The sequence below is a fragment of the Oryctolagus cuniculus genome, chromosome 10 (genome assembly GCF_964237555.1).
Source record: "Oryctolagus cuniculus chromosome 10, mOryCun1.1, whole genome shotgun sequence".
Lineage (NCBI taxonomy): Eukaryota > Metazoa > Chordata > Mammalia > Lagomorpha > Leporidae > Oryctolagus > Oryctolagus cuniculus.
This window is the reverse complement of record NC_091441.1, coordinates 54,289,882-54,313,195: the sequence shown is the minus strand read 5'-3', so window position 1 is coordinate 54,313,195 and position 23,314 is coordinate 54,289,882. Positions and strand designations below refer to the sequence as shown.

The 23,314-nt window shown below is 44.7% G+C and overlaps 2 protein-coding genes and 1 long non-coding RNA gene across 8 annotated transcripts in view; 1 reads left to right on the top strand and 2 right to left on the bottom strand.

Annotated features, from left to right (window-relative positions):
• TMEM241 (transmembrane protein 241) overlaps positions 1–2,708 on the bottom strand; it is a 128,542-nt gene extending 125,834 nt beyond the window's left edge. For 3 of the 6 annotated variants that reach the window (XM_070050391.1, XM_070050392.1, XM_070050395.1), the window contains exon 1: positions 2,133–2,708. In XM_070050391.1, coding sequence (XP_069906492.1) covers positions 2,133–2,637 — 505 coding nt within the window. In that variant the 5' untranslated portion in view covers positions 2,638–2,708. The remainder of the gene's footprint in view (positions 1–2,132) is intronic. The other 3 variants (XM_051851343.2, XM_070050393.1, XM_070050394.1) reach the window with 1 other exon arrangement.
• A 4,957-nt stretch (positions 2,709–7,665) lies between these two features.
• LOC127492301 (uncharacterized) lies at positions 7,666–10,345 on the bottom strand. The gene is made up of 3 exons (XR_007921505.2): positions 10,240–10,345; positions 9,369–9,469; positions 7,666–8,448 (listed from the first exon to the last, which is right to left on the bottom strand). It is a non-coding gene; the product is annotated as an uncharacterized lncRNA (long non-coding RNA).
• RIOK3 (RIO kinase 3) overlaps positions 10,163–23,314 on the top strand; it is a 28,637-nt gene continuing 15,485 nt past the window's right edge. The window contains exons 1-6 of the mRNA XM_002713456.5: positions 10,163–10,645; positions 18,755–18,870; positions 19,439–19,584; positions 19,677–19,784; positions 19,990–20,099; positions 21,853–21,996. Coding sequence (XP_002713502.2) covers positions 10,583–10,645; positions 18,755–18,870; positions 19,439–19,584; positions 19,677–19,784; positions 19,990–20,099; positions 21,853–21,996 — 687 coding nt within the window. The 5' untranslated portion in view covers positions 10,163–10,582. The remainder of the gene's footprint in view (positions 10,646–18,754; positions 18,871–19,438; positions 19,585–19,676; positions 19,785–19,989; positions 20,100–21,852; positions 21,997–23,314) is intronic.

The window sequence follows — 23,314 nt, the reverse complement described above, 5'->3', positions numbered from 1 at the left end:
TAGACACAGAGAGAGAGGTCTTCCATGCGCTGGTTCACTCCCCAGATGGCCGCAATGGCCAGAGCTGCGCCAATCCGAAGCCAGGAGCCAGGAGCTTCTTCTGGGTCTCCCACGCGGGTGCAGGGGCCCAAGAACTTGGGCCATCTTCCGCTGCTTTCCCAGGGCACAGCAGAGAGCTGGATTGGAAGTGGAACAGCTGGGACTCGAACCGGTGCCCTTATGGGATGCTGGCACTGCAGGCAGCGGCTTTACCCGCTATGCCACAGCGCCGGCCCCTCCCTTTCCTTCTTCTAGAGTCACTGCTACTGACCCTGTGCAACTTCCCCCACGATGACAGGCAGAAGGCCAACCACTCCACAACAACATCAGCTCATTCTCGCCACCCTGTGAAGAGGACTTTTTATTCCATCTTAAAACAAAAACAAAAACAAAACACAAAAAATAAAAATCTAAAAGAGTTTAAGGTTGGGGCAGGCGTTTTGGTGCAACAGGTGGAGCTGCCATTTGGGATGCCCAAATCTCGAATCAGAGTGCCAATCTGAATCCCAACTACTCTGCTAATGTGGGTGATGGCCCAGCTTGGATCCCTGCCACCCATTGAGAGAACAGGATGGAGTTCAGGGCTCCTGGTTTCCACCTGGCCTAGTCCTGGGCTCTTGGGGGCATTTGGGAAGTGAACCAGTATATGAAAGATTTCTCTCTCTCTCAACACTCTGCCTTTCATATAAATAAACCTTTGGGGACAAAAAGATAGAGTGAGATTAAGGCATCCATGGCTAAGTTTATGCAGCCAGGATGCCTCCCAATAGGTCTACAGTCGTGGCTCTTCCAAGGGCCACAACCACAACTAAACATGATCTGCGGAGGGAAACGGGCATGGGCGGCGTCCTCCTCTGACGGCGTCCACTGAAGGCAGCCACTTACTGTGAGTGATGCTCAAATGCTGCTTCCAGACGGTTCTGCGCAGAGAGCCGGGGTCGAGAGGAGGGGAAGAAGTGGAAAGAGGGCAGAACACACTCCACAGCCCAGTACAGCAGTCCTGGGCCTCACATCACCACTGTGGCAGCAGCCCAGAGACCAGCCCAGCAGGTAATGCCCTACCCGTGCTCATGGGTCCAACATTTCACTGACGGCACCAAACCCATGGCCAACTTACTCCTCCTACCAAAACGAAACCCCAAACAGAGGACTACATGGTAGTTGACGTAAAGTTACATTTTAGTTCTAGTTTTAAAAATAATTGTAAGGGGCCGGCACTGTGGCTTAGCAGGTAAAGCCACCGCCTGCAGTGCCGACATCCCATATGGGCACTGGTTCGAGTCCCGGTTGCTCCACTTCTGATCCGGCTCTCTGCTATGGCCTGGGAAAGCAGTGGAGGATGGCCCAAGTCCTTGGGCCCCCACACTGCGTGGGAGACCTGGAAGAAGCTCCTGGTTCCTGGCTTCAGATCAGCGCAGCTCCGACTGTTGCAGCCATCTGGGGAGTGAACCAGAGGATGTGAGACCTCATTCATATTCTCTCTCTCTCTCTCTCCCTCTCTCCCTCCCTCCCTTGCCTCAGCCTCTCTGTAACTCTGCCTTTCAAATAAAATAAATAAATATTTTAAAAAATAATAATTGCACAAAAAATAATTCCAGGAAGAAGCCTAGAATATACCTAAAGTGCTTGGGATGGAGACATCCAACACAGGTGTGGGAATGAGGGGAGCTGGAGGAGGTGGAACAGCCCCCTCCCCCATTTAAGTCTTCTGGAATCTTGCAGGGTGGGCTTTGGGGGCAGGGGAGTGTTCAGAAAACAGGAGGAGCATCTGCTGGCTTCCCGACTCTTTCCTTCCGAGGGAACCAGCAGCCAATTTGCTTTTCGGCTTTTTGGGTTTTACTTTGTTTTTCCCTTTAAAGTGGTCCTCGCTGGCCGGTCTTAAGCCCTCAGACCGCGGCCGGTCAAAATAATGCAGTTTCTCAGCAGACGTGCAGAGCAGGAATCGCAGAACTACGGTCCAGCAAATCCTATCCTAAAAGCGCATCCCACAGAGTCAGTTTCTTCTTTATCCCCATCCACAATGTATTAAAGATGAAAAGCTGGAGCCCGAATCTCCCACGTGCCATCACCGCCTTCCCCGCCTGTCCCCTCACCTTGTTCGTGACGTAAGACGCCAGGTAGCAGGTACAATAGGTGAAGCCAACCAGGGACCGCCCCAGGCACATCTGTCAACTTGCTCCCCTGCCCGGGGAGAAGCGATGCCCGGCCGCCCGAGCCCCCCAGGCTCCCGGGGCCGCCTGGCTCTGGCAGGAACCAACTCCCCGGGACCGCCACGTGTCTCCCGGCGCAGCCAATCAGCGCGGGGACCGCCCCCTGGCCTGCCGGCTTAAAGGGGCCGCGGCGCCGACGAAAGCCAGGCAGTCTTGCGGGGCCCTGGGTGGCCCCAGGCCTGGAGGAGGGCTGCAGTGGAGCTGCGACCACCAGTGGAGAAAGATCTGGGATAGTTCTGGGGAAAAAAAGGGTCGAAAGTGGTAGAAGAGAAAGCAAGCAGAATGCAAACCAGCTCACAAGGCACATTCCCGTGTACATGAAAACATTCCTAGCTATCTGGGAGAGCCGAAAGATCTCACTTTCCTCAGCTGTCCCGGTTTTCCACATTGGGTCCGTGTTACTTTGGCAAGACACAGACAAGCTAACAAAAGTCAATGCTTTAAAAAAAAAAAAAAAGAAGAAGGGAGGGAACTCCAGTACAAGTGTGTGTGTGTGTGTGTCTGTCTGTGTGTTTCCACTGCAGTGAAACTTGTGTAAGGTAAACCTTTCCCAAAGCAGAGGTTCAAGCCCAGCTCCTTTTCCTAGTCTTGGGATAGAAAGCTGACTTCCTTAGGCTTCTGGCAAAGGTAGAGAGCGGGCTTGAAAACACACAGATAGGCTTGGTGGGTAAGGAGATGCCGTTGGTCTCCATAGGTAGAAACTAACAGGTGTTTGCATGCCGGGAAACCATCACTCTTAGGCCACAGCCCGGGGTTCACATTATGGCCCTCAGTCCTGGGGCAGCGGCTGGGAACAGCATGCCAACTAATAGGTGGTCTTTATGTTTTCCACAGGTAAGCCGTGTTTCTCTCCATCTTCCAGCAGGAGAGAGGACTCACCCTGGCTTGTCCCCTGGAAGCCATACCTGAGCCCCACTTTCCCATCACAGGCCTGCACCTCTGCACCCTGGGGACCAGCAGGGAAGAGAGGTGGGACTGTCACTCCCTACCCTACCAGACCTGACCCTAAGTCTCCTTCTAACTGAGCTTGGTGTAACGGATCACTGGGAGCTTGGTCTTCAGTGTGGTGAGGGAGGTGCAGGAACCTGTAAGAGGTGGAGCCTAGTTAGGCCATGAGGGTTGCTGCCCTAGGAAGGGCTTAACACAGTTCTCAATGGGACTCCAATTCACGCTTGCAAGACTGCACTGTTAGGAAAGCATGAGCCTGCCCCTCCTGGCTCACCAGGGAATCTCTCCCTGTCCCATGAGCTCCACCATGACGCCCTCCTGCCATGGTGTGACACAGGCAGGGGAGCCCTTATCTGAACCAGCATCAAGCTGCTTGACTTTCAGCCTACACATCTGTGAGCTAGCAAACCTCTTTTTTTTACGCATTGCCCAGTATTTTGTAATAGTAACAGAAAATAGACCAATACAGTCTCCCTCTCCAAAACACCAAACTTTAATGACAAGAAAAAGATCACTGTGGGAACAGTGCTGTAGTGCAGTGGGCTAAAGGCCCTGGCCTGCAGTGTGGGCATCCCATATGGGCGCCGGTTCAAATCCTGGTGCTCCACTTCCAATTCAGCTCCTTGCTAATGTGCCTGGGAAAGCAGCAGAAGTAGGCCCAAGTCTTTGGGCCCCAGCACCCAGGGGAGACCCAGAAGAAGCTCCTGGCTCCCAGTTCCTGGCTCTGGATCGTCTCAGCTCCAGCTATTGCAGCCATTTATTTTGGAAGTAAACCAGCAACAGAAGACCTCTCCCTTTGTGTCTCTACCTCTCTCTGTAACTCTTTCAAATTAAAAAAAAAAAAAATCTTAAAAAAATCACTGTAACAGGATCAATAAGACAGATATATTAGAGAAAAACTAATCATCTCTCCACATTTCTCCAGTCCACACTAAACTTTCCCAACAAATCCACCCCACTAACCACCACTACTCAAATACTACCAAGTTGGTTTATTGTTCTACACCTTTCTCTATATCCATAGACCAGCATCTACACATTCATAAGTTGTTCCATTAGAAAAATGATTCCAACTGTACACATTGCATAGCCACCCTATTTTTTTTAACAATTGCAGATCAGCTCATACAGATTTTTTTTAAAAGATTTTATTTATTTGAGAGGTAAAGTTACAGACAGTGAGAGGGAGAGACAGAGAGAAAGCTCTTCCTTCCATTGGTTCACTCCCCAAATGGCCGCAACAGCCGGAGCTGCACCAATCCAAAGCCAGGAGCCAGGAGCTTCTTCCCAGTCTCCCATGCAGATGCAGGGGCCCAAGGACTTGGGCCATCTTCCACTGCTTTCCCAGGCCACAGCAGAGAGCTGGATAGGAAGAGGAGCAGCCAGGACTAGAACTGGCGCCCATATGGGATGCCGGCGCCGCAGGCAGAGGATTAACCTACTGCACCATGGTGCAGGCCCCAGCTCATAGAAATTTAACTACATCTTTTTTTAAAAGCCCCCAGATACTCCTTAGTTTGAATATATCACAAGTTTTCAACCATTCTGTGTCTTTGGCACAAGGCCGCACAAACATCTTTGCACATATGTCTTTACCTACAGCTGGTTTAAATTTTGCAGAATAGAACCCCAACACAGGGATTGGGAATCACACTGTATGTGTATTTTTATTTCTTCTATTTTTTTTCAAGATTTATTCTATTTATTTTAAAGACAGAGTTATAGAGAGAGGGAGAGACAGACAGAGAGGTCTTTCATCTGCTGGTCCACTGCCCAAATGATTGTAACGGTTGGGATTGGGCCAGGCCAAAGCAAGGAACCAGGAGCTTCAACCAGATCTCCTACATGGGTGCAGGGACCCAAGGACTTGGGCCATCCTCCACTGCTTTCCCAGGTGCATTAGCAGGGAGCTGGATCAATACTGGAGCAGCCAGGACTTGAACCAGCGCTCATAGGATGCTGCATTTCAGGTGGTGGCTTAACCCATTACACTACAATGCCAGCCTCTGATTTTGAAAATCATTACTTTCCACTTCCCTTTAATATGTGAATCCTACAGTGTTATTTATAAATACATTTCATGGAAGATTATTGTTGTTTCCAGACATGTCCAGAAATCCTGATGCCTTCATAACAAAGAAGAACTTGGAAGGAAATTGAAAGACTATATTAGGGTATTTTATATTGCAAGTAACAAACAGCTAACATATACAGTCTTAAATAATCAGAATTACATTGAGCCAGTGCTGTGGGGCGGTGGGTTAACGCTCTGACCTGAAGCGCCGGCATCCCATATGGGCGCTGCTTGAGTCCCGGCTGCTCTACTTCCAATCCAGCTCTCTGCTATGGCCTGGGAAAGCAGTAGAAGATGGCCCAAGTGCTTGGGCCTCTGCACCCACGTGGGAGACCCAGAAGAAGCTCCTGGCTCCTGGCTTTGGATCGGCACAGCTCCGGCCGTTGCAGACAATTGGGGAGTGAACCATTGAATGGAAGACCTCTTTCTCTCTGCCTCTCCTCTCTCTGTAACTATTTCAAATAAATAAATAAATCTTTTTAAAAAAAGAATACATTGGTTTGTAGAACTGAAAAGATCTGGGGTAGAACAGACCTCGGATATAGGCTGGTACAAGGACTGGGGGGTCACTGAGAATTAGGGTGACAATGGATCCTGTTTTGCCTCAAACAGCTCTGACTGATGTTTTTGTCCTAGCAGAAATATTAACAATACCTTTTCACTCCTACAAGTGTCCTAGTTTGGATACTAAGTTGTATAGTCACCAACCAAATTCCTTCTCTCTGCTCTGTTTTCCAGGACTCCTGGGTCCCGGTGTTGTATCTTCCAGCAGCAATAACCAGGGCTACGTGTGTCCTCAGTCAGCTTCAGAATAAGGGAGAATTTCCATTCCTCCAGTCAGCAAATAGCAATCCTGTGCTATTTTTTTTTTTTTTTTTTGACAGGCAGAGTGGACAGTGAGAGAGAGAGAGAGAGAGAAAGGTCTTCCTTTTGCCATTGGTTCACCCTCCAATGGCCGCCGTGGCTGGCACGGTGCGGCCAGCGCATCGCACTGATCCGAAGCCAGGAGCCAGGTGCTTCCTCCTGGTCTCTCATGCGGGTACAGGGCCCAAGGACTTGGGCCATCCTCCACTGCACTCCCTGGCCACAGCAGAGAGCTGGCCTGGAAGAGGGGCAACCGGGACAGAATCCGGCGCCCCGACCGGGACTAGAACCTGGTGTGCCGGCGCTGCAAGGCGGAGGATTAGCCTAGTGAGCCACGGCACTGGCCTAACAATCCTGTGCTTCTTTAACCCTGGGCCATCTCAGGGCACCTGCCATTCTGTAACAATCAATGAGTCTAAGAGAACCTGATGCACTTATAAGTTCTATGATTTACAATTTACTAAATAACTGGAGAATATATAGCCAGCAGATCAGAGGCTAATTATGTGTATTCCCTAAGTAAAATTTATCAAACTATATTATCTGAGCAAATTCTGGATGTATAGTGTACACCAAAGATAAAGGGACTAAAAAGTTATTGTTCCTTGAAGTTATTTTAGAAAACCTATTTCAGAGATAAACAGACCTTACAAAGAGCATTTTTGTCTAATAGAATTTGATTAAAATCAATGGTGGTATTTACCTGACTGTTTTCTGAGCTCTTTCAGGAGATGAAAAAATTCAATTCCGGCTTTTTATTCATAAGAATTGTTCACCTTATTTTCTTTGACAGAATTTCTTTAACAAGCAGGGACAATCAGAACAGTAAGGAATCATGAAAGTAGAAATTGCCATTAGAAGCAAACATGCTGGTAGATCTTACCAGGATATTGATTTTTCCAAAGCTGCATTCTTCTGGTCCACAAAACAAACCAAACTAAGACCAAATAAAAACAAAATCAACAGATCTTTCGTTTACAAACAATAAGCCATTATATGTGAGATTGAGGTAGACCTTCTATACACATGAAAATATTTGACTATTGTATTATTAACTGAGCTCTTTCAGACAAAAGGGCCATAATTAATAATTTATTTTTCCAGGGCCAGCACTGTGATGTAGCACATAAAGCCGCTGCCTGCAGTGCTGGAATCCTATGTGGGCCCTGGTTCAAGTCCCAGCTGCTCCACTTCCAATCTAGCTCTCTTTTATGGCCTGGGAAAGCAGTGGCCTATGGCCCAAATCCTTGGGCCCCTGCACCCGTGTGGGAGACTGGGAAGAAGCTCCTGGCTCCTGGCTTCAGAGTGGCCCAGCTCTGGCCATTGTGGCCATCTGGGAAGTGATCAGTGGGTGGAAGACCTCTCTCAGCCTCTGCCTCTGCCTCTCTGTAACTCTGCCTTTCAAATAAATTTTAAAAAATCTTTTAAAAATTTTAAAATAATAATGTATTTTCCATAATTCAACCATAACTGTTAAAGAACTACTTGCTAAATGCAGAGGAGAGCGTGAATGAAACAATGCCTTGTACGTTTTCATCTCCACAAATCTCTTTTAATATTAAATTTGTATTACAGCACACAATGCAGAATTCATGAAAGATGGCAGAAACAGCAACATAGTTTTTTGAAACTGCATAATCTCCCTTAGGAAACAGAGCACCAGGAATGGGTATTTAGCCTGGTAATTAAGAGGTCTGAGTGGTACATAGAGTTTTGAGTGCCACCTGGGTTTGACTCTCGGTTCTGGCTCCTGATTCCAGCTTCTTGTCACTGTAGACACTGGGTTTTTACCTCATGGTAAAAACACTCAGAAATCTAGGCATACAAGGAAACTTCCTTAATATGTTAGTGGGTAGCTAGGGAAAAACTGACAGCTAACATCACCAATAAAGTGGAAGATAGTGCTTTCCTCCTTATGAACAAGAACAAGAGAAGAATGTACACTCTGTCATTTCTATTCAACATCGGATTGGATTCATTAGCCAAGACAGCAAAACACAAAATGAAAAGGCATCCATATTTCAAAAGAAGCAAAACAGCTCTATTACAGAAGACAAGATTTTGTAGCTAGAAAATCATGAAGAATGCACAAAATTCTATTAGAATGAATAAATACTTGCAGAATTCAAGATCAATATTAAAATCAATTATATGAGGATCAGTACTGTGGTGCAGTAAGTTAATCCTCTGTCTGCAGCACCGGCACTCTCCATGGGCAGTGGTTCTAGTCCTGGCTCCTCCTCTTCTGATCCAGCTCTCTGCTTTGGTCTGGGAAAGCAGTGGAAGATGGTCCAAGCACTTGGGCCCCTGTACCTGTGTGGGAGACCCAGAAGAAGCTCGAGGCTCCTGGCTTCAGATCAGCCCAACTCTGGCCGTTGCAGCCATTTGGGGAGTGAACCAGCGGTTGGAAGACCTTTCTGCCTCTCCCTCTCACTGTCTGTAACTCTATCTCTCAAGTAAATAAATAAAATCTTAAAAAAATATGTAAGATCTCTAGATAAGGGCATACATTTGGTGCAGTGGTCGAGACACCACTTGGGATGCCTGAATTCCCATACCGGAGTGCCTGGGTCCGAGTCCTGGCCCTGTTCCTGATTCCCGCTTCCCGCTAGTGTGAACCATGAAGGCAGCAGGGGACATTCAAGTAGTTGGGTCCTTACCACTTGTATGGGAGTTCCTGGCTCTCTGCTGTGGCTCAGCCAAGGCCAGGCAGTTGTGGGCATTGGGGAGTGAATCAGGACATGGGGGTTTTCTCTATATATCTCTTTCTACTTTTCAAATAAATAAATAATTCTTAAGATTTATTTTTTATTTGAAAGGCATAATTACAGAGAAGCAGAGGAAAAGAAAGAGAGAGCGAGAGCGAGAGAGAGAGAGAGAGAGAGAAATCTTCCATCCACTGGTTCACTCCCCAAATGGCTGCAACAGCAAGAGCTGTGCTGATCTGAAGCCAGAAGCCAGGACCCAGGAATTCAATCCAGGTCTCCCCTATGGGTATCAGTGATCCAAGTACTTGAGGCCTCCCAGGGTGTACATTAGCAGGAAGCTGGAATCAAGGGCAAAGGCAGAACTTGAACCCAGGCACTCTGATGTAGAATGTTGGGATCCTACATAAGTGTGTTAACCGCTAGGCCAAAAACCTGCCCCCTGCTTACATCTATTTTCACAATGTAAACCCTTTTTATAACCCGTTGGATACTAATAAGGAACAATTTCTGGGTACATTCACATACATGGGTAACATTTGCCAAGAGTAGGTCTGTATCCTATTACACAGCTTAAGACGTGCCTTAAATTAGTTGTGAAGTCTGGAGGATTCAGAACATGTTCTGACCTGGAATGAGAAGAAGGCAAGAATTAATGTGCTAAGGAGATCATGAAGTTCTGAATCCCAGCTCACCCAAGCATGGGCAGTTAGAGATCCTAACACAGAACTGAGATTTAGGGAAAACTGTTATTCAGTACATGCATATAGAATGTTTGAAAGTCAGCATACAGATCTTGTAGAGCCGATCCCAGAACCTAGACTGCCTGGCTTCACCACTCCAGCTTTGTCACATGCCTGCTCTTTGTGTGACCAAGAGCAGGTTACCTTACCTCTCTGTGCCTCAGTTTTAGTATCAGTAAACTTGAGAGAATGGTATTTAACCCTCAGAGTTGTTTAGAGGGCTACAGAGTTCAAGTACTTCGAACAGGGAGGGTATAGATACAGTGACATGTAATGCTTATTTTTCATATGGTCACTTTATAAGAATTTCCCTCCAGACACAGAATCAAAGTTTTTATTATGCAGTCCTAGTTTTGCTCAATGTTACGCAATACATTGATCAAATGTTCCCATTCCATGCCCTGCCCCCAAACAACTGCAATAACAAAATCACGACAGCTTTCTTGAGTCCCTTTCTCCTTTCCAAACGTTATTTTCTGGCTCCCAAACCATCCAGGTTTAGAATTACGCCAGGAAATGAATGAACAGAGAGCCTGGTTCGTTTATTTATAGTCCACGCAGTCTAATCTACGTTGAACAGTCTCTGCTTGCCAGGAAGCGAGAAAGGGGAAGATGACCGGAGGACAGGGCAGAGCCTGGGCTACAGGAAGCCACACCTGACCCTGTCCCGACACCGGCCACAGTGACCACAAGCCAAGAAGCAGCTGGACCTCGGAGACCCCCGGCGGAGCGCATAGCAGCCGGAAATCTGTCCCGTCCGGGGGCGGGGCAAAAGTGGCTTAAGACGGAACCAAGAGCAGGCAGCCAATAGGAAGCGAGTATCCCCGCGATAAGGGCGGAAGAGAAGATATCTAGTTCCGGACGCGGCGGCTACCGCCGCCATCTGTCACCTTAGCTCAGATACCGGCAGCAGGCCGTCCCTGCCCCACCTCTCTTCTCAGAAGAGCCTGCTTCCCAACCTGCCACCGTTCTGCTGAGTTCTTGTCGCTGCCTTCTTCAATGGATCCGGTCGGAGTAGCATCGCCTGAGCCAGGGCCAGCAGCGGCCTGGGGATCCAGCAAAGTGAGTGGTGGTCGCCGCTGGCGTACCTGCCTTGATTACCTGGACAGGCTCGCCTCAGAAGGCTGGCAGAGGGCCGCTCCTTGGGCGATTCTTAAAGGTTTGGGTCGGGACTCGGCAAGGGAGGACCTGCCGCTGGGCTAACAAGGTGGGTGGGGGTCGGGGGCTGGGAAGAGGCGGCGGAGGGCAACTGGGACTCCCAAAGGCCTCCCTGGTGGCTTGGGGGTCTCTCCCTGCTTCACCTTGCTTTCTGAATTTCCGCTCGTATGTCTTACGTAAGCCTTGTTTTACAACTGTTGTCATCGAGGGAAACAAACACGGACTTGTTTTTCATGAGTCAAATGAGTCAGCCATTGCACAGAAAGTTGGTTTAGGAAGCGACTTCCTTGATGTGACAAGTGTGGTTGCCCCAGTTCCATAATTTCCTGTTTGTGAAGGAGTAAAAGATGAAACCGAGGTGCAGCTCGAGCGCTCAAGTATACAGCCCGGGCTGTAAAAGGGCCTTGCGTTTTCCTTGTCGTATCGGCCTGCAGCCCAATTGCAATTTTCCTAGAAGAGCAAACAAAGCATTTATTTCACATTGAATTCCTGGCTTTCGGGCTGCTGCTCTTTTTCATGCTACTTTGATTAGAAGGATGAAAAACTCTTCTGTCGCTTTCTTGAGGGTTTATATGAGGGCGAGACTGTCTCTGTTGGGGTTTTGTATTCCTCCAATTAAGGCTGTGAAGGAATCCAGCTTTTTTAGCTTGCTAATTGTTCTTTGCATGCTGACACAGAACACTTGTTCCATGTAAAAGGTTACCTTTTAGTCTTATTGGAGCTTCAGGACTGGTGGTAACAGAAAAGGAAGAAAATAATTAGCTATGAAGTAAAGTAAAAATGGTTTTGTAAAACTCAAACAGTTGTGGGTAGAACCTAAGATATTCAATTGGCAAATGTGTCTGCAGTTTTGTTTCTGTTTTTTTTTTTTTTGGTGTGTGTGTGTGTGTGTGTGTGTGTGTATGCTGAGGCTTTATTTATAAAGTCAAGATCAGGAGACCTTAAAGGAAAAAAATCAGTAGACAGAGACTAATAAATATTTACATATTAAATTCCTCCAGTTAAGTGTGCACCATGGCTGGTAAAAAATGTCAAAGGAGACAAACTTTGCTCAGAATCCCATTCTAACCTCAAAGCATATTTCACTCACAAAACTAACCCTATTATAAAATACCTTGTGTGAGTCATTCTGAAGTGTACTTCAGCAGAGGTGTGAAGTAGGCACAAGTGTCTCTCCTCTCCTTCTCAGACCTCCTGGGGGGGGAGGTGGAGATTGAAGGGGATTTTGAAAAAATAGGAAGAATGTTAAAGACTAGTCATTATCAGGACGTCTTTACTCTTAACAATCACCGAGGACTCTAAGGAACTTCAGCTTTTCTTTGGTTGTATCTTTTGATATTTATCGTATTAGAAACTAAAACTGAAAACTTGAACCCTGTCATTTTTTTTCTTTTTTTTTTCTTTTTTTCTTTTTATTTTTTTTGACAGGCAGAGTGGACAGTGAGAGAGACAGACAGACAGAAAGGTCTTCCTTTTGCCGTTGGTTCACCCTCCAATGGCCCCCGCGGTTGGCACGCTGCGGCCGGCGCACCGCACTGATCCGATGGCAGGAGCCAGGTGCTTCTCCTGGTCTCCCATGGGGTGCAGGGCCCAAGCACCTGGGCCATCCTCCACTGCACTCCCTGGCCACAGCAGAGAGCTGGCCTGGAAGAGGGGCAACCGGGACAGAATCCGGCGCCCCAACCGGGACTAGAACCCGGTGTGCGGCGCTGCAAGGCGGAGGATTAGCCTAGTGAGCTGCGGCGCCGGCTGAACCCTGTCATTTAAAAATTAATTATATTAATATAGATTACATTTTTATATTAAAATGTTTTTCCAAAGCAAAAAAATTACTGAATATTATTGTGTTACATTTTTGCAAATCTCTTGTGTGTGGGGCTTAACAGAAGATAGCTAGATTCTTCCATCTCCTGTTTCCATTCAGTCTGCTGTATTACACTTGAAATAGACATAGAAAGTACATCCTTATAGATATGTAGATTATAGCAGGTATAATGAAGTACTGAGAACAAGCTCTAAAATGTACATTTATAGGGGAGGTGTTTGGGGCAATGGTTAAAGAGGCTGCTTGGGGCTCCTGCGTCCCTTATTTGAGTGTCGGGGCTTGAGTTCTGGCTCTTTCTGATTCCAGATTCTCACTAATGTGTACCGGGAGGCAGCAGGTCGTGATTCAAATAGTTAGATTCCTGCCACTCTGCCACAGACTCAGTTTGAATTCTAGATTCCTTCCTTTGGCCTGACCCAGCCCTGGCTGTTGTGGGAATCTGAGGATTGAGCCAGCAGATGGTGGATCTCTTTTTGTCTCTCTCTTGTCACTTTGCTTTTCAAGTGAATTGAAAAAAGATGAATTTTTAGAAACAAGTAAAAGACCTTTTTAAAAATATGCATTTATGGAGCTAGCGCTGTGGCTTAGGGTAAAGCCCCCTCACCTGCAGTGCTGGTATCCCATATGGGCACCAGTTTGAGACCCGCTGCTCCACTTCTGATCCAGCTCTCTGCTATGGCCTGGGAGGGCGGTAGAGGATGGCCCAACTCACCCCCACCCACGTGGGGGACCCGGAGGAGGCTCCTGGCTCCTGGCTTCAGATTGGTGCAGCTCTGGCCATTGCAGCCAATTGGGGAGTGAACCAGCAGATGGAAGACTTATCTTTCTTTCTCTCTCTCTCTCTCTCTCTCTCTCTCTCTGCCTCTCCTCTCTCTGTGTAGCTCTTTCAAATAAGTAAATAAATCTTTTAAAAATAAATGCATTTATTTTCTAAATTTAGAGCTTTAGAAAACACAAGAATACACAAGGCACACGTTCCATTCCTCCTGAGGGTAGTGATGTCATCCACTGAAAGCACCATACTTTTGAGAGAATGAGAGTTAAAAAAAAGAAAATGTCTTGGTACAAATTATGAACATTTTGAGCACGTGGACTCCTCTCCCAGTGTCCCAGATTGCCAGTTACACAATGCTGAACTGCTATTATGGAAAAATAATTTGGGAAGATATTCCAAAAAGGGAGGAGTGGCAAAGTGTAGGTAAAAGTGAAGAAACAACCTAAAACATGGATAAACGGTACTCCTCAAAATGGTCAAGGTTATTGGAAACAAAGTCTGAGAAACTCACAGCCAAGAGGAATTTTTTTTAAAAATTGAGAAGGAGAGAGGGAGATAGATATCCCATCCACTGGTTTACTCCCCAGATGCCACAATGATTGGGGCTGAGTCAGGCCAAAGCCCAGAGCCGGGAACTCAATCCAGCTCTCCCACATGGGTGACAGGAACCTGATTACTTGATCCATCACCACGGCCTCCCAGCGAATGCATCAACAGAAAGCTGAAGTCAGGAGCAGAGCTGAGCATGGAGCCTACACACTTCAGTATGAGAGCAGGAGTCCTCACTGCCAGGCCACACTCATCCCCAAGAGAAGTTTAAGGAGATATGGCAGTGAATGTAACACGGTGTCCTGGTCGGAATTCTGAATAGAAAAGGACACTAGGGGAAAACTCAGGAAATCAGGATAACATATGGGCTTTGGTTAATAGTAGTAATGTAGGTTTGTTACTTGTGACAGGTATACGGTATTAATGCAAGATATTAATAGTAGGGGAAGTGGTATGGGATATTTTGAGATTTTTCAATTTTTCTGTAAATAGAAAATATTCTAATTTTTAATAGGTTGTCTGGACATGTAAAATGACTCAAATATTACATCTAGATTTTATCTTCTAGCTTCATGATTAGAAAAGGGACCTTTCTGTAGGTTGGTTCTTTGGACTTTGAAGAGAAGATTGCATTTTGGCTATTATGTACCTCTTTTATATTTGCTATTTCTTATTTTACTTGATTCTTTCCCTATAATGGTTTTCAGTAAAACCTTTTTTCTGTTTTCTTATTTTTAAGTTTATTTGAAAGGTAAAAGTGACAAGAGACAGAGAATCAGATGGGGTAAGGGTAGAGAGAAGTTCCATCTGCTGGTTCATTCCCCAGACACCTACAACAGCCAGGGCTGGGCCAGGCTGAAGCTGGGAGCCTGGAACTCCACCCAGGTCTCCCATGTCGGTGGCAGGTACTCAAGTATTTAGGCCTCATCTGCTGCCTGCTAGGTGCATTAGCAGGGAGCTGGATCCGAAGTGGAGGTGGGACTCGATCCCATTCACCATGGTGTGGGATGTGGGTGCCAGCTTAACCTGATGTGCCACATTGCTTGTGCCTAAAACTTTTTATAAAAAGTGGGACAGGCAGTTAGGGGCACATCTTTAGGAACTGTATGGAAAGGGGGTTAAGTTCCTGTTGTAGCCAGCTAGGTGTGGGAGAATGTGTTAGCAAAGAAGAACCCCAAGAATACAGTTTACCAGTGACAGTTTCCCAGAGGAGAGGGAAATGGACTTTCTTTAAGGTTCTTTAGCAACAGGAAAAAAGAATCAGAAAACTTGTTATGGGTGTGATGGATATCCTTTGAAGTCAGACTAAATAACTGGAAGGAATTGTGTGGCGTTTCCCAGCGGGTCTTGATGCTCTGGGAGGGTTATATTTCTGAGACTATCAGGAAGGGACTTTGTGTACTTAGAATAGAAAGATTATGGAGTTCTCCCTTCCCACTGCCCCATCACCTTAGATTTATTATTATTATTTTAGCATTTTAAAAAAAGATTTATTGTGTTTACTTGAAAGGCAGAGTTTCAGAGAGAGAAGTGGGGAGACCGAGGGAGAGATCTTCCATCTGCTGGTTCACTCCCCAAATGGCCACAACAGCTGGAGCGGGGCCAGGCTGAAGCCAGGAGCCCGGAGCTTTTTCCAGGTCTCCTACATTGGTGCAAGGTCCCAAGCACTTGGACCATTGCCTACTGCTTTCCCAGGCACATTAGCAGAGAGCTGGATCAAAAGTGGAGCAGCTGGGACTCAAACTATCGCCCATATGGGATGCCAGCATTGCAGGCAGTGGCTTTATCCGTTCTACCACAATACCGGCTCCTATTGTAGCATTTAATAAAGTGTTTAATTTACCAAGAAGTAACAAGATGACAGAGGATTCCACTACATACACTCACTGGTACCTGAGAGTGCAGCCATAGAGTCCTGTTACCTTGCTCAAGTTCATCAACAGTGTAATCTTGGGTTAAAAACAAAATCTTTCCGTGTCTGTTTCTAAATGTAAAAATGGGGATGATATTGTACCTACCTTATTATTGTATGATTTAAATAATCTATGGAAGTTATGTAGATTTAGTCAAGTGATACAAATATATTGAATGTTTAAATGTTGTCTGTTACACTATTAGTCATTGCCATATATAGTTAAGAATTCTTAGAGAAGAGTCATCTGCCTTTTGGAACCTGATCTTTGAAACTGATCAGACAAGTCTTTGTAGGCTCTGCCACAGCCATTATCTTGTACTGGTGGATACAGAAGGAAGTTGCATGGCCAGAGATTAGCTCTGCTGTCTGGATTACAGAGAGCATCAAGATGCCAGGCCTAAAAATCCTCAGCAGTAGAGTGTTCAGTGGCTCGTTAGCTCTGAGTGAATGGAGGTTACTTCAGACCTTCAGGAAGCCTTCCTGTTTTCTCTGAGTCTGGCCTTTCATAAGGCTGGAACGGTTCTGCCCTAGGCTGTTGTAGGTAGGTGCATGTTTTTACTCCAAGTGAGACTAGGAAAAACCTGACTCTAATTCACCCAGGCATAAATGTAGTTATAGTTTAGCCCTTAGATACCCCACCCTTACAGCCAGTGCCAAGTAAATTCCCAGGCCTAAATGACATGGAACTAAACAAGGGTCAGTTGCCCAGTTGTCTCCAAGAATTACACCAATAGGCCCTTAGAGCAGCTAGATGGCCTAGGCCAACTACACTCAGGTTTGTGGCTAATATAGATCCCATGCTGTGCTGCAGTCTGTTTCAGATACTCAATAGTAGTAGAGTAAGGAATGAGTTTGGGTTTTATCTAAAGGCAGTGGGGGGTTGGTGTTGGGTGCTGGTTTGAGTCCCTGCTAATTGTGCCTGGGAGAGGTTAGTCCAAGTGCTTGGGCCCCTGCATCCACCTGGATGAAGCTCCAGGCTCCTGGCTTTGGTCTGGCCCAGCCCTGGCCATGTGGCCATCTGGGAAGTGAACCAGTGGATAGATCACTGTCTCTCCCTCTTTCTCTGTGTCTTTCAAGTAAATAAAAGAAATCTTAAAAAAAAAGGGAGGGGGGGCAGTAGGACAATTAACTATATGGAGCTGGCATTGTGACACAGTGGGTTAAGCCTGCACCTGTGACACCAGCATCCCATGTGAAATCTGGCTAGAGTCCAGGCTGTTCTGCTTCCGATCCAGCTCCCTGCTAATGTGCCTGGGAAAGCACTAGAAGATGCCCCCAGTGCTAGGGCCTTGCCACCCACCTGGGAGACCTGGATTGAGTCTCAGGCTCCTGGCTTTGGCCTGGACCAACGCTAGCTGTTGTAGTCATCTGGAAAGTGAGCCAGCAGATGAAACATCATTCTCTTTCTGTTTTTCCCTGTCATTCTGCCTTTCAAATAAACAAATCTTTTTCAAAAAGAAAAAGTCAGGGGCTGACACTGTGACATGTTAAGCCTCCACCTGCGATGCCAGCATCCTTTACGGGTGCCAATTAGAGTCCCAGCTGCTCCACTTTCAATCCAGCTCCCTACTAATGCACCTGGGAAAACAATGCAAGATGGCCCAAGTGCTTGGGTCTCTGCGCCCATGTGGGAGACCCAGGGGAAGCTCCATGCTCCTGGCTTTGGCCTGGCCCAGCCCTGGCCATTGTGGCCATCTGGGGTGTGAACCAGCAGATGGCTGATGTCTCTTTCTTTTTCTTTCTGCTTCTCCCTCTCTGTGACTCTGCTTTTCAAATAAATGAAAAGGGGATCTTTAATAAATAAAGGAAAAGAAAAAATCACTTGACATTTCTAAAAGAAAAAATAAAAGATTTAAATAAGGAAACTAAGCCTATCAAATTTGCATTTAAGAAAAGCTATTGTGTTTTACAGAGAACTGAAACAAGCAAGATTGCAAGCAGAAAGGTTAGTTAGGAATCAGGAAAATTGTGAGGTAAATCTGGAGTTTAATTTCAAGAAGGCTGAGGCAGTGTTGTTACTGAGGAAGACCAACTAGATGGCCGACTGCTCAAGAGGACCCTTACAGGATATTACTTTTCCATATGTACTGTTTCAAGAGGCTGTTTCTCAGCTTCTAGAGTTCAAAAATATAATTTTGTTTTCTTGTTTTTGCCTTTCCATATACCATGATGTCTTGAGAGAGACTGACACTGTTATGCTTAAAAGACTAAATATTTAAATTAAAGTGAGGCATAACTTGTAAGTGGGTTTTGGATTGTGCTGTTTAGTACAGTCTGTTGTAAGAAAATCTACTGAGGAAGCCACATTATAAGCAGAAGGTTGCTAGGTGAGCAAGAAGTTGGAACAAAGGGAGTTATTTAAACTTACTGGCTAGTGGGGTGATACACTGGTACTTGACCTCAGCTGTAAGGACTTACCTACCAAGCAAGTTAGAAATCACTTTTATTGATTTGAAAGGGAGAGACAGAGAGAGAGAGAGACAGAGAGAGAGAGAGCTTCCATCTGCTGGTTTACTCCCCAAAAGGCCACAACAGGGCTGGGCTTGGCTGAAGCCAGGTGCCAGAATCTTCATCTGGGTCTCCCACATGGATACAGGGGCCCAAGTATTTGGGCCGTTGTCCGTGCTTTCCAGGTACATTATTAGGGACCCAGATCAGAAGTGGAGAAGCCAGGAGTTGAATCGGTACCATGTGGGATACTGGCATTGCAGGCAGCGCCTTAACCTGCTACGCCACAGGGCCAACTCCAGAAAGCACTTTTGGCTGTTGTGGTTGTACTTATCCCAATTAGATTTGAGCTGGGAGATATTTACATGTCTAAGGTAATTTCTGCAAGTAGCTTATCATTCACTTGGGGCTGATTTAACTAGTTTCTTTCTCAAAAATAACCTTATTTCCAAGTTGTTTCATTATTATCAATTTAGCTAGCTCTTTTTCTTTTTTTAATAGTGTCCATGGGCCACTCCTCAAAATACAATGTCCTGTTCTTTGGCTGATGTCATGAGTGAACAGTTGGCTAAAGAATTGCAGTTAGAAGAAGAAGCTGCTGCTTTTCCTGAAGTGGCGTAAGTAAAATTTACATCCTTCCACCTAGCAGCTTATTACAAAGTTTTAGGACTTGATTCATGATTATCATGACAGATGATTAGGAAATACATTAGAAAAGCAGTGCAGTAGAAGGAATACCATAGTGGGAGTGCACTGATACCTGAATTTGGGTCCTCTGTGCCTAGTTTTCAGTATTATCATGGACAAACCACTGTTTCTCTTTTGAGTTTTGTTATTTCATGTTAATGCAGCATTGAACTAGATGAGGTATAGTTTTAATCAAGTGTTTGTAATTTGTCATTTTCATAAATATTTGTCTCTTCTTGAGTAGAACACAGAACAAATACATTTGGGGTCGCAATTGGGTTTTAGGGTAGGCTCTAGCTCTCTTAATGCTACTTGGTGCTCTTAAAGGGACATGCTTTTGGCGTGAGGCTGGCTAGGCAAGTGTAGGCAAATAGTTTGTAGACTTCCTTCCCGTTGTTCAGTACAGATTTGACACTTAAATGCATATCCTACTCTGATTTGATGGGTTCTGTCTGCACAGACACATTATATCGGTTTATATCACCTTATTTTGAATAGTGTTGTTGACGGACCATTTATATCTGGAGAAAACATTGACACTTCCAGTGACCTAATGCTGGCGCAGATGCTACAGATGGAATTTGACAGAGAATATGATGCACAGCTGAGGCGTGAAGAAAAAAAATTCAATGGAGATAGCAAAGGTACTCTTAGCTTATTGTGACAACGACTTCGGGTGGTAGAAAGTGCTTGTTCTGTGCTCCTAAATAAAGCTTCAACTATTTTTGCCTTTAAGTTTCTATTTCTTTTGAAAATTATCGAAAAGTGCATCCCTTTGAAGACAGTGATAGCTCTGAAGATGAGGTTGACTGGCAGGACACTCGTGATGATCCCTACATACCAGGTATCAGTGCCGCTGTTTTCCGGGAGCAAGACAGGGGACTAAACATGGGAATTTTTCCAGGGAACCCTTTTCATTTTCTAGTTATCTTTGAATCATACCTGGTCATTTACTCTTATTAGATCCATATGTCTTTTCAGACAATGTTGAATGCTACAATTTAACTTTTGCTATTTTTATATGCTTAGTTTGTTTTATTTACCTTTAGCAAAACCTGTTCCTACCCCCAAAAAGGGTTTTATTGGAAAAGGAAAAGACATCACCACCAAACATGATGAAGTAGTGTGTGGGAGAAAGAACACAGCAAGAATGGAAAATGTAAGTTATGGAAAGATCTGCCTCTGAATTGAGACTTTTGTTTGAATAAGTTTTAATAGTAATCTAAATATAGTATCTTAAATTTCTAAAATTATCTGTCTTCCTTTTAAAAAATATTTTACAGGACCATATAGCAATGCCCTGAAAACCCAGCCACTAATAACACTATTAAGTATCCCAAAATAATACAATATTAAAAGAAAAAAAGACTAGTTTGGCTTACATTGATTATAAAATTTAGAAATAGTTCTCATGCAACATTTGTTCTTAAAAAAAAAAAAAAACTTTTTTAAAGATTTTTTTTTATTTGTTTGAAATACAGAGAGAGAGGGATAGAGATCTTCTATCTGCTGGCCCACTTCCCAGATGGCTACAGTAGCCAGGGATGGGTCCAGTTGAAGCCAGGAGCTTTATCTAGGTCTCCCACATGGGTGACAGGATCCCAAGTACTTGGACCATCTTCTGCTGTTTTTGCCAGGCCATTAGCAGAAAGCTGGATCAGAAGATCAGAAGTGGATCAGCCAAGACTTGATCCAGTGCCCATATAGGATGCTGGTGTTGCAGGTGGTGACCTTAACCTGCTATGACACAGTGCCTACCTCTGTTCTTACTTTTTGAATTTTTTTTAATCTTGTGTCTGAACTGCGCAAAATCAGAAATGAAATATAACTTTAAAAACTAACATTCTAGGAACAGGCATTTGGCCTAGCAGTTAAGACATGGGTTAGGTTTCCTGCATATCACATTCGAGTACCTGGGTTTGTTCCTAGCTCTGGCTTCTGACTGCAGCTTCCTGCTAAGTGGGTCCTTGGGAGGCAGCTGTTGCCACCCACGGGAGAGAACTGGATTGGATTCCTAGCTCCCAGCTTTAGCCCAGCCCAGTCCCAGCTATTCTGAGCATTTGGAGGATGAATCAGCTGATGGGCACACACTCTCTCTCTACCTGTCACATAAATAAAATACAAATAAATACATATATAACTAGGTATGTATTTAAAGTAGCATTTTAACTTTTATAAATATTATAGCTAATATAGAACATTTTGGCTTTGGAGTACAAATTCTTTTTATATAAATATTAAGTTATATCATTTCTAGAAATATGCCGAATCTGTCTCTAGAGCAGTGCTTTCAGTAGAATCTGCTGTGATAATGGAAATATTCTTTATCTGTGCTTTCCAGTATGGCAGCCACATTTGTTACTGAGTACCTGAAATTTGGTTGTACAACTGAGAAAGTGAATATTAAATTTAATTTTGATGTTAATTAACTTAAATCTGGAGACATATGGCTAGTAGCTGCCTTATTGGATTGTTGAGCTGTAAAACATAATTGTCATAGATGCGATGGGCATAGTTTACTATAGTAACCCATTCCCCAAAATTATTAACCCATTCCCCAAAAATAATTTTGAAACTGTATTTCTTTAGTAACTTTTGTTGTAGGCTTCACAATATAATGATATGGTCTTTGGCTGATGTAGAAGAGAAGTACAAAGTGTATGCTGAAAGACCTTAGTTTTAGGTGTAATTGAATGTTTCCTGTGCATAAAGAAAACACTTTCCTTTGGGCTGTAATTTCTTAAACAGTGTTACTCCTCTTTCCATTCGAGAGTTACTTTTCTCTGTAGTCCCGGTGGATTCTGTTTTGATAGTATGTCAGCCAAGTGAAAACTAGTCTTCTCATTGTTGCTGTTTGTTAAAACTGTCCCTACCTTAGAGTATTCAGGTTCTAATTCTTCTTCCTTTGGCAGTTTGCACCTGGGTTTCAGGTTGGAGATGGAATTGGAATGGATTTAAAACTATCAAACCATGTTTTTAATGCTTTGAAACAACATGCCTACTCAGAGGAGCGCCGAAGCGCCCGTCTCCATGAGAAGAAGGAGCATTCTACTGCAGTAAGGACACTTGGTTTTTTTTCTTTAATGGAAATAGTCATCTTAGAAAACTTCATGCTTGGGGGTGGTGGGGAGCAACAAAACTTCATGTTTTATATTTCTTATGAGCTTAGCTTTTCAAGTCTCAGATACGTAAATACATCTCAAGCAACTTTGCTATTTGACTCTTCAGATTTAATAGAATGGTTTTTAACCACTTATTGAAAACTCACATTTTAGTGACCTTAACTAAATCAGACTATGGTTTCCATTGCAGCTGACTGTTGCTGGATGCTTTAAAAAAAATTATTCCTTGGTCTAGCACTGTGGCATAACAGGTTAAGCCGCAATGCTGGCATCCCATATGAGTGCTAGTTAGAGTCCTGGCTGCCCCACTTCCAATCCAGCTCCCTGCTACTGTGCCTGGGAAAAACAGAGGAAATGGCCCAGTGCTTGGACCCTTGCACCACATGGGAGACCTGAGTGAAGCTCCTGACTCCTGGTTTCAGTCTGGCCCAGACCCAGCCATTTGGGGAGTGAACCAGCTAATGGAAAGTCTCTTTTTCTATCCCTCTCTCCCCCACCCGCCCAACTTTCTCAAATAAATAAATCTTTTTAAAAAACTATTTCCTTTTATACAAGGACACTTCAAAAAGTTCATGGAAAATGGAATTAAGGACAAGTATTTTGGTGTAAAAAAATTTGAAATCCTTGCATAAGTTTTGCATTTTTCGTGAACTTTTCAATTTGAAGACTCCTGTATTATTGACATTTGACCTAACAGTCTCTAATTAATGAAGATAGTGTTTCATATTTTGAGACTAAACTAATTTAATAAACCTTTCCATAAAGTAATAAAGAATTTTTTGAATGTTAGAATTATTTAAGTGATAAATAAGATTTTTAAAAAAATTATTTGTTTTAAAAGGCAGTGAGAAAGAGAGATATTCCATCTACTGGTTCACCTCCCAGGATTGCTCTAGAGCTGGGTACGGGCCAGGCCAAAGCCAGGAGCCCAGTACTCAGTCTGGGCCTCCAACCTGGGTGACAGGTGCTCAACTACTAAGCCATCACTGCTGTCTTCCATCGTGCACATTAGTAGGAAACTGGATTTGGAAGCAGAGCTGGGACTCAGACCTAGGCACTCCAGTATGGGATATGGGCATCTCAAGTAACCTCTTCACTGCTGTGTCAAATGCCTGCCCTAGAGTAAGATTCTAAGTTAGTATCTGTTTATTTTTTTTTAAATCTACAGTCTGTTTTTTTAGACTAACAGCAGAGTCTAAAAGTTCTAGGCAAAGCACCTGAAAAGGCTGAGGGCAGGGCTGGGTGGGAACCA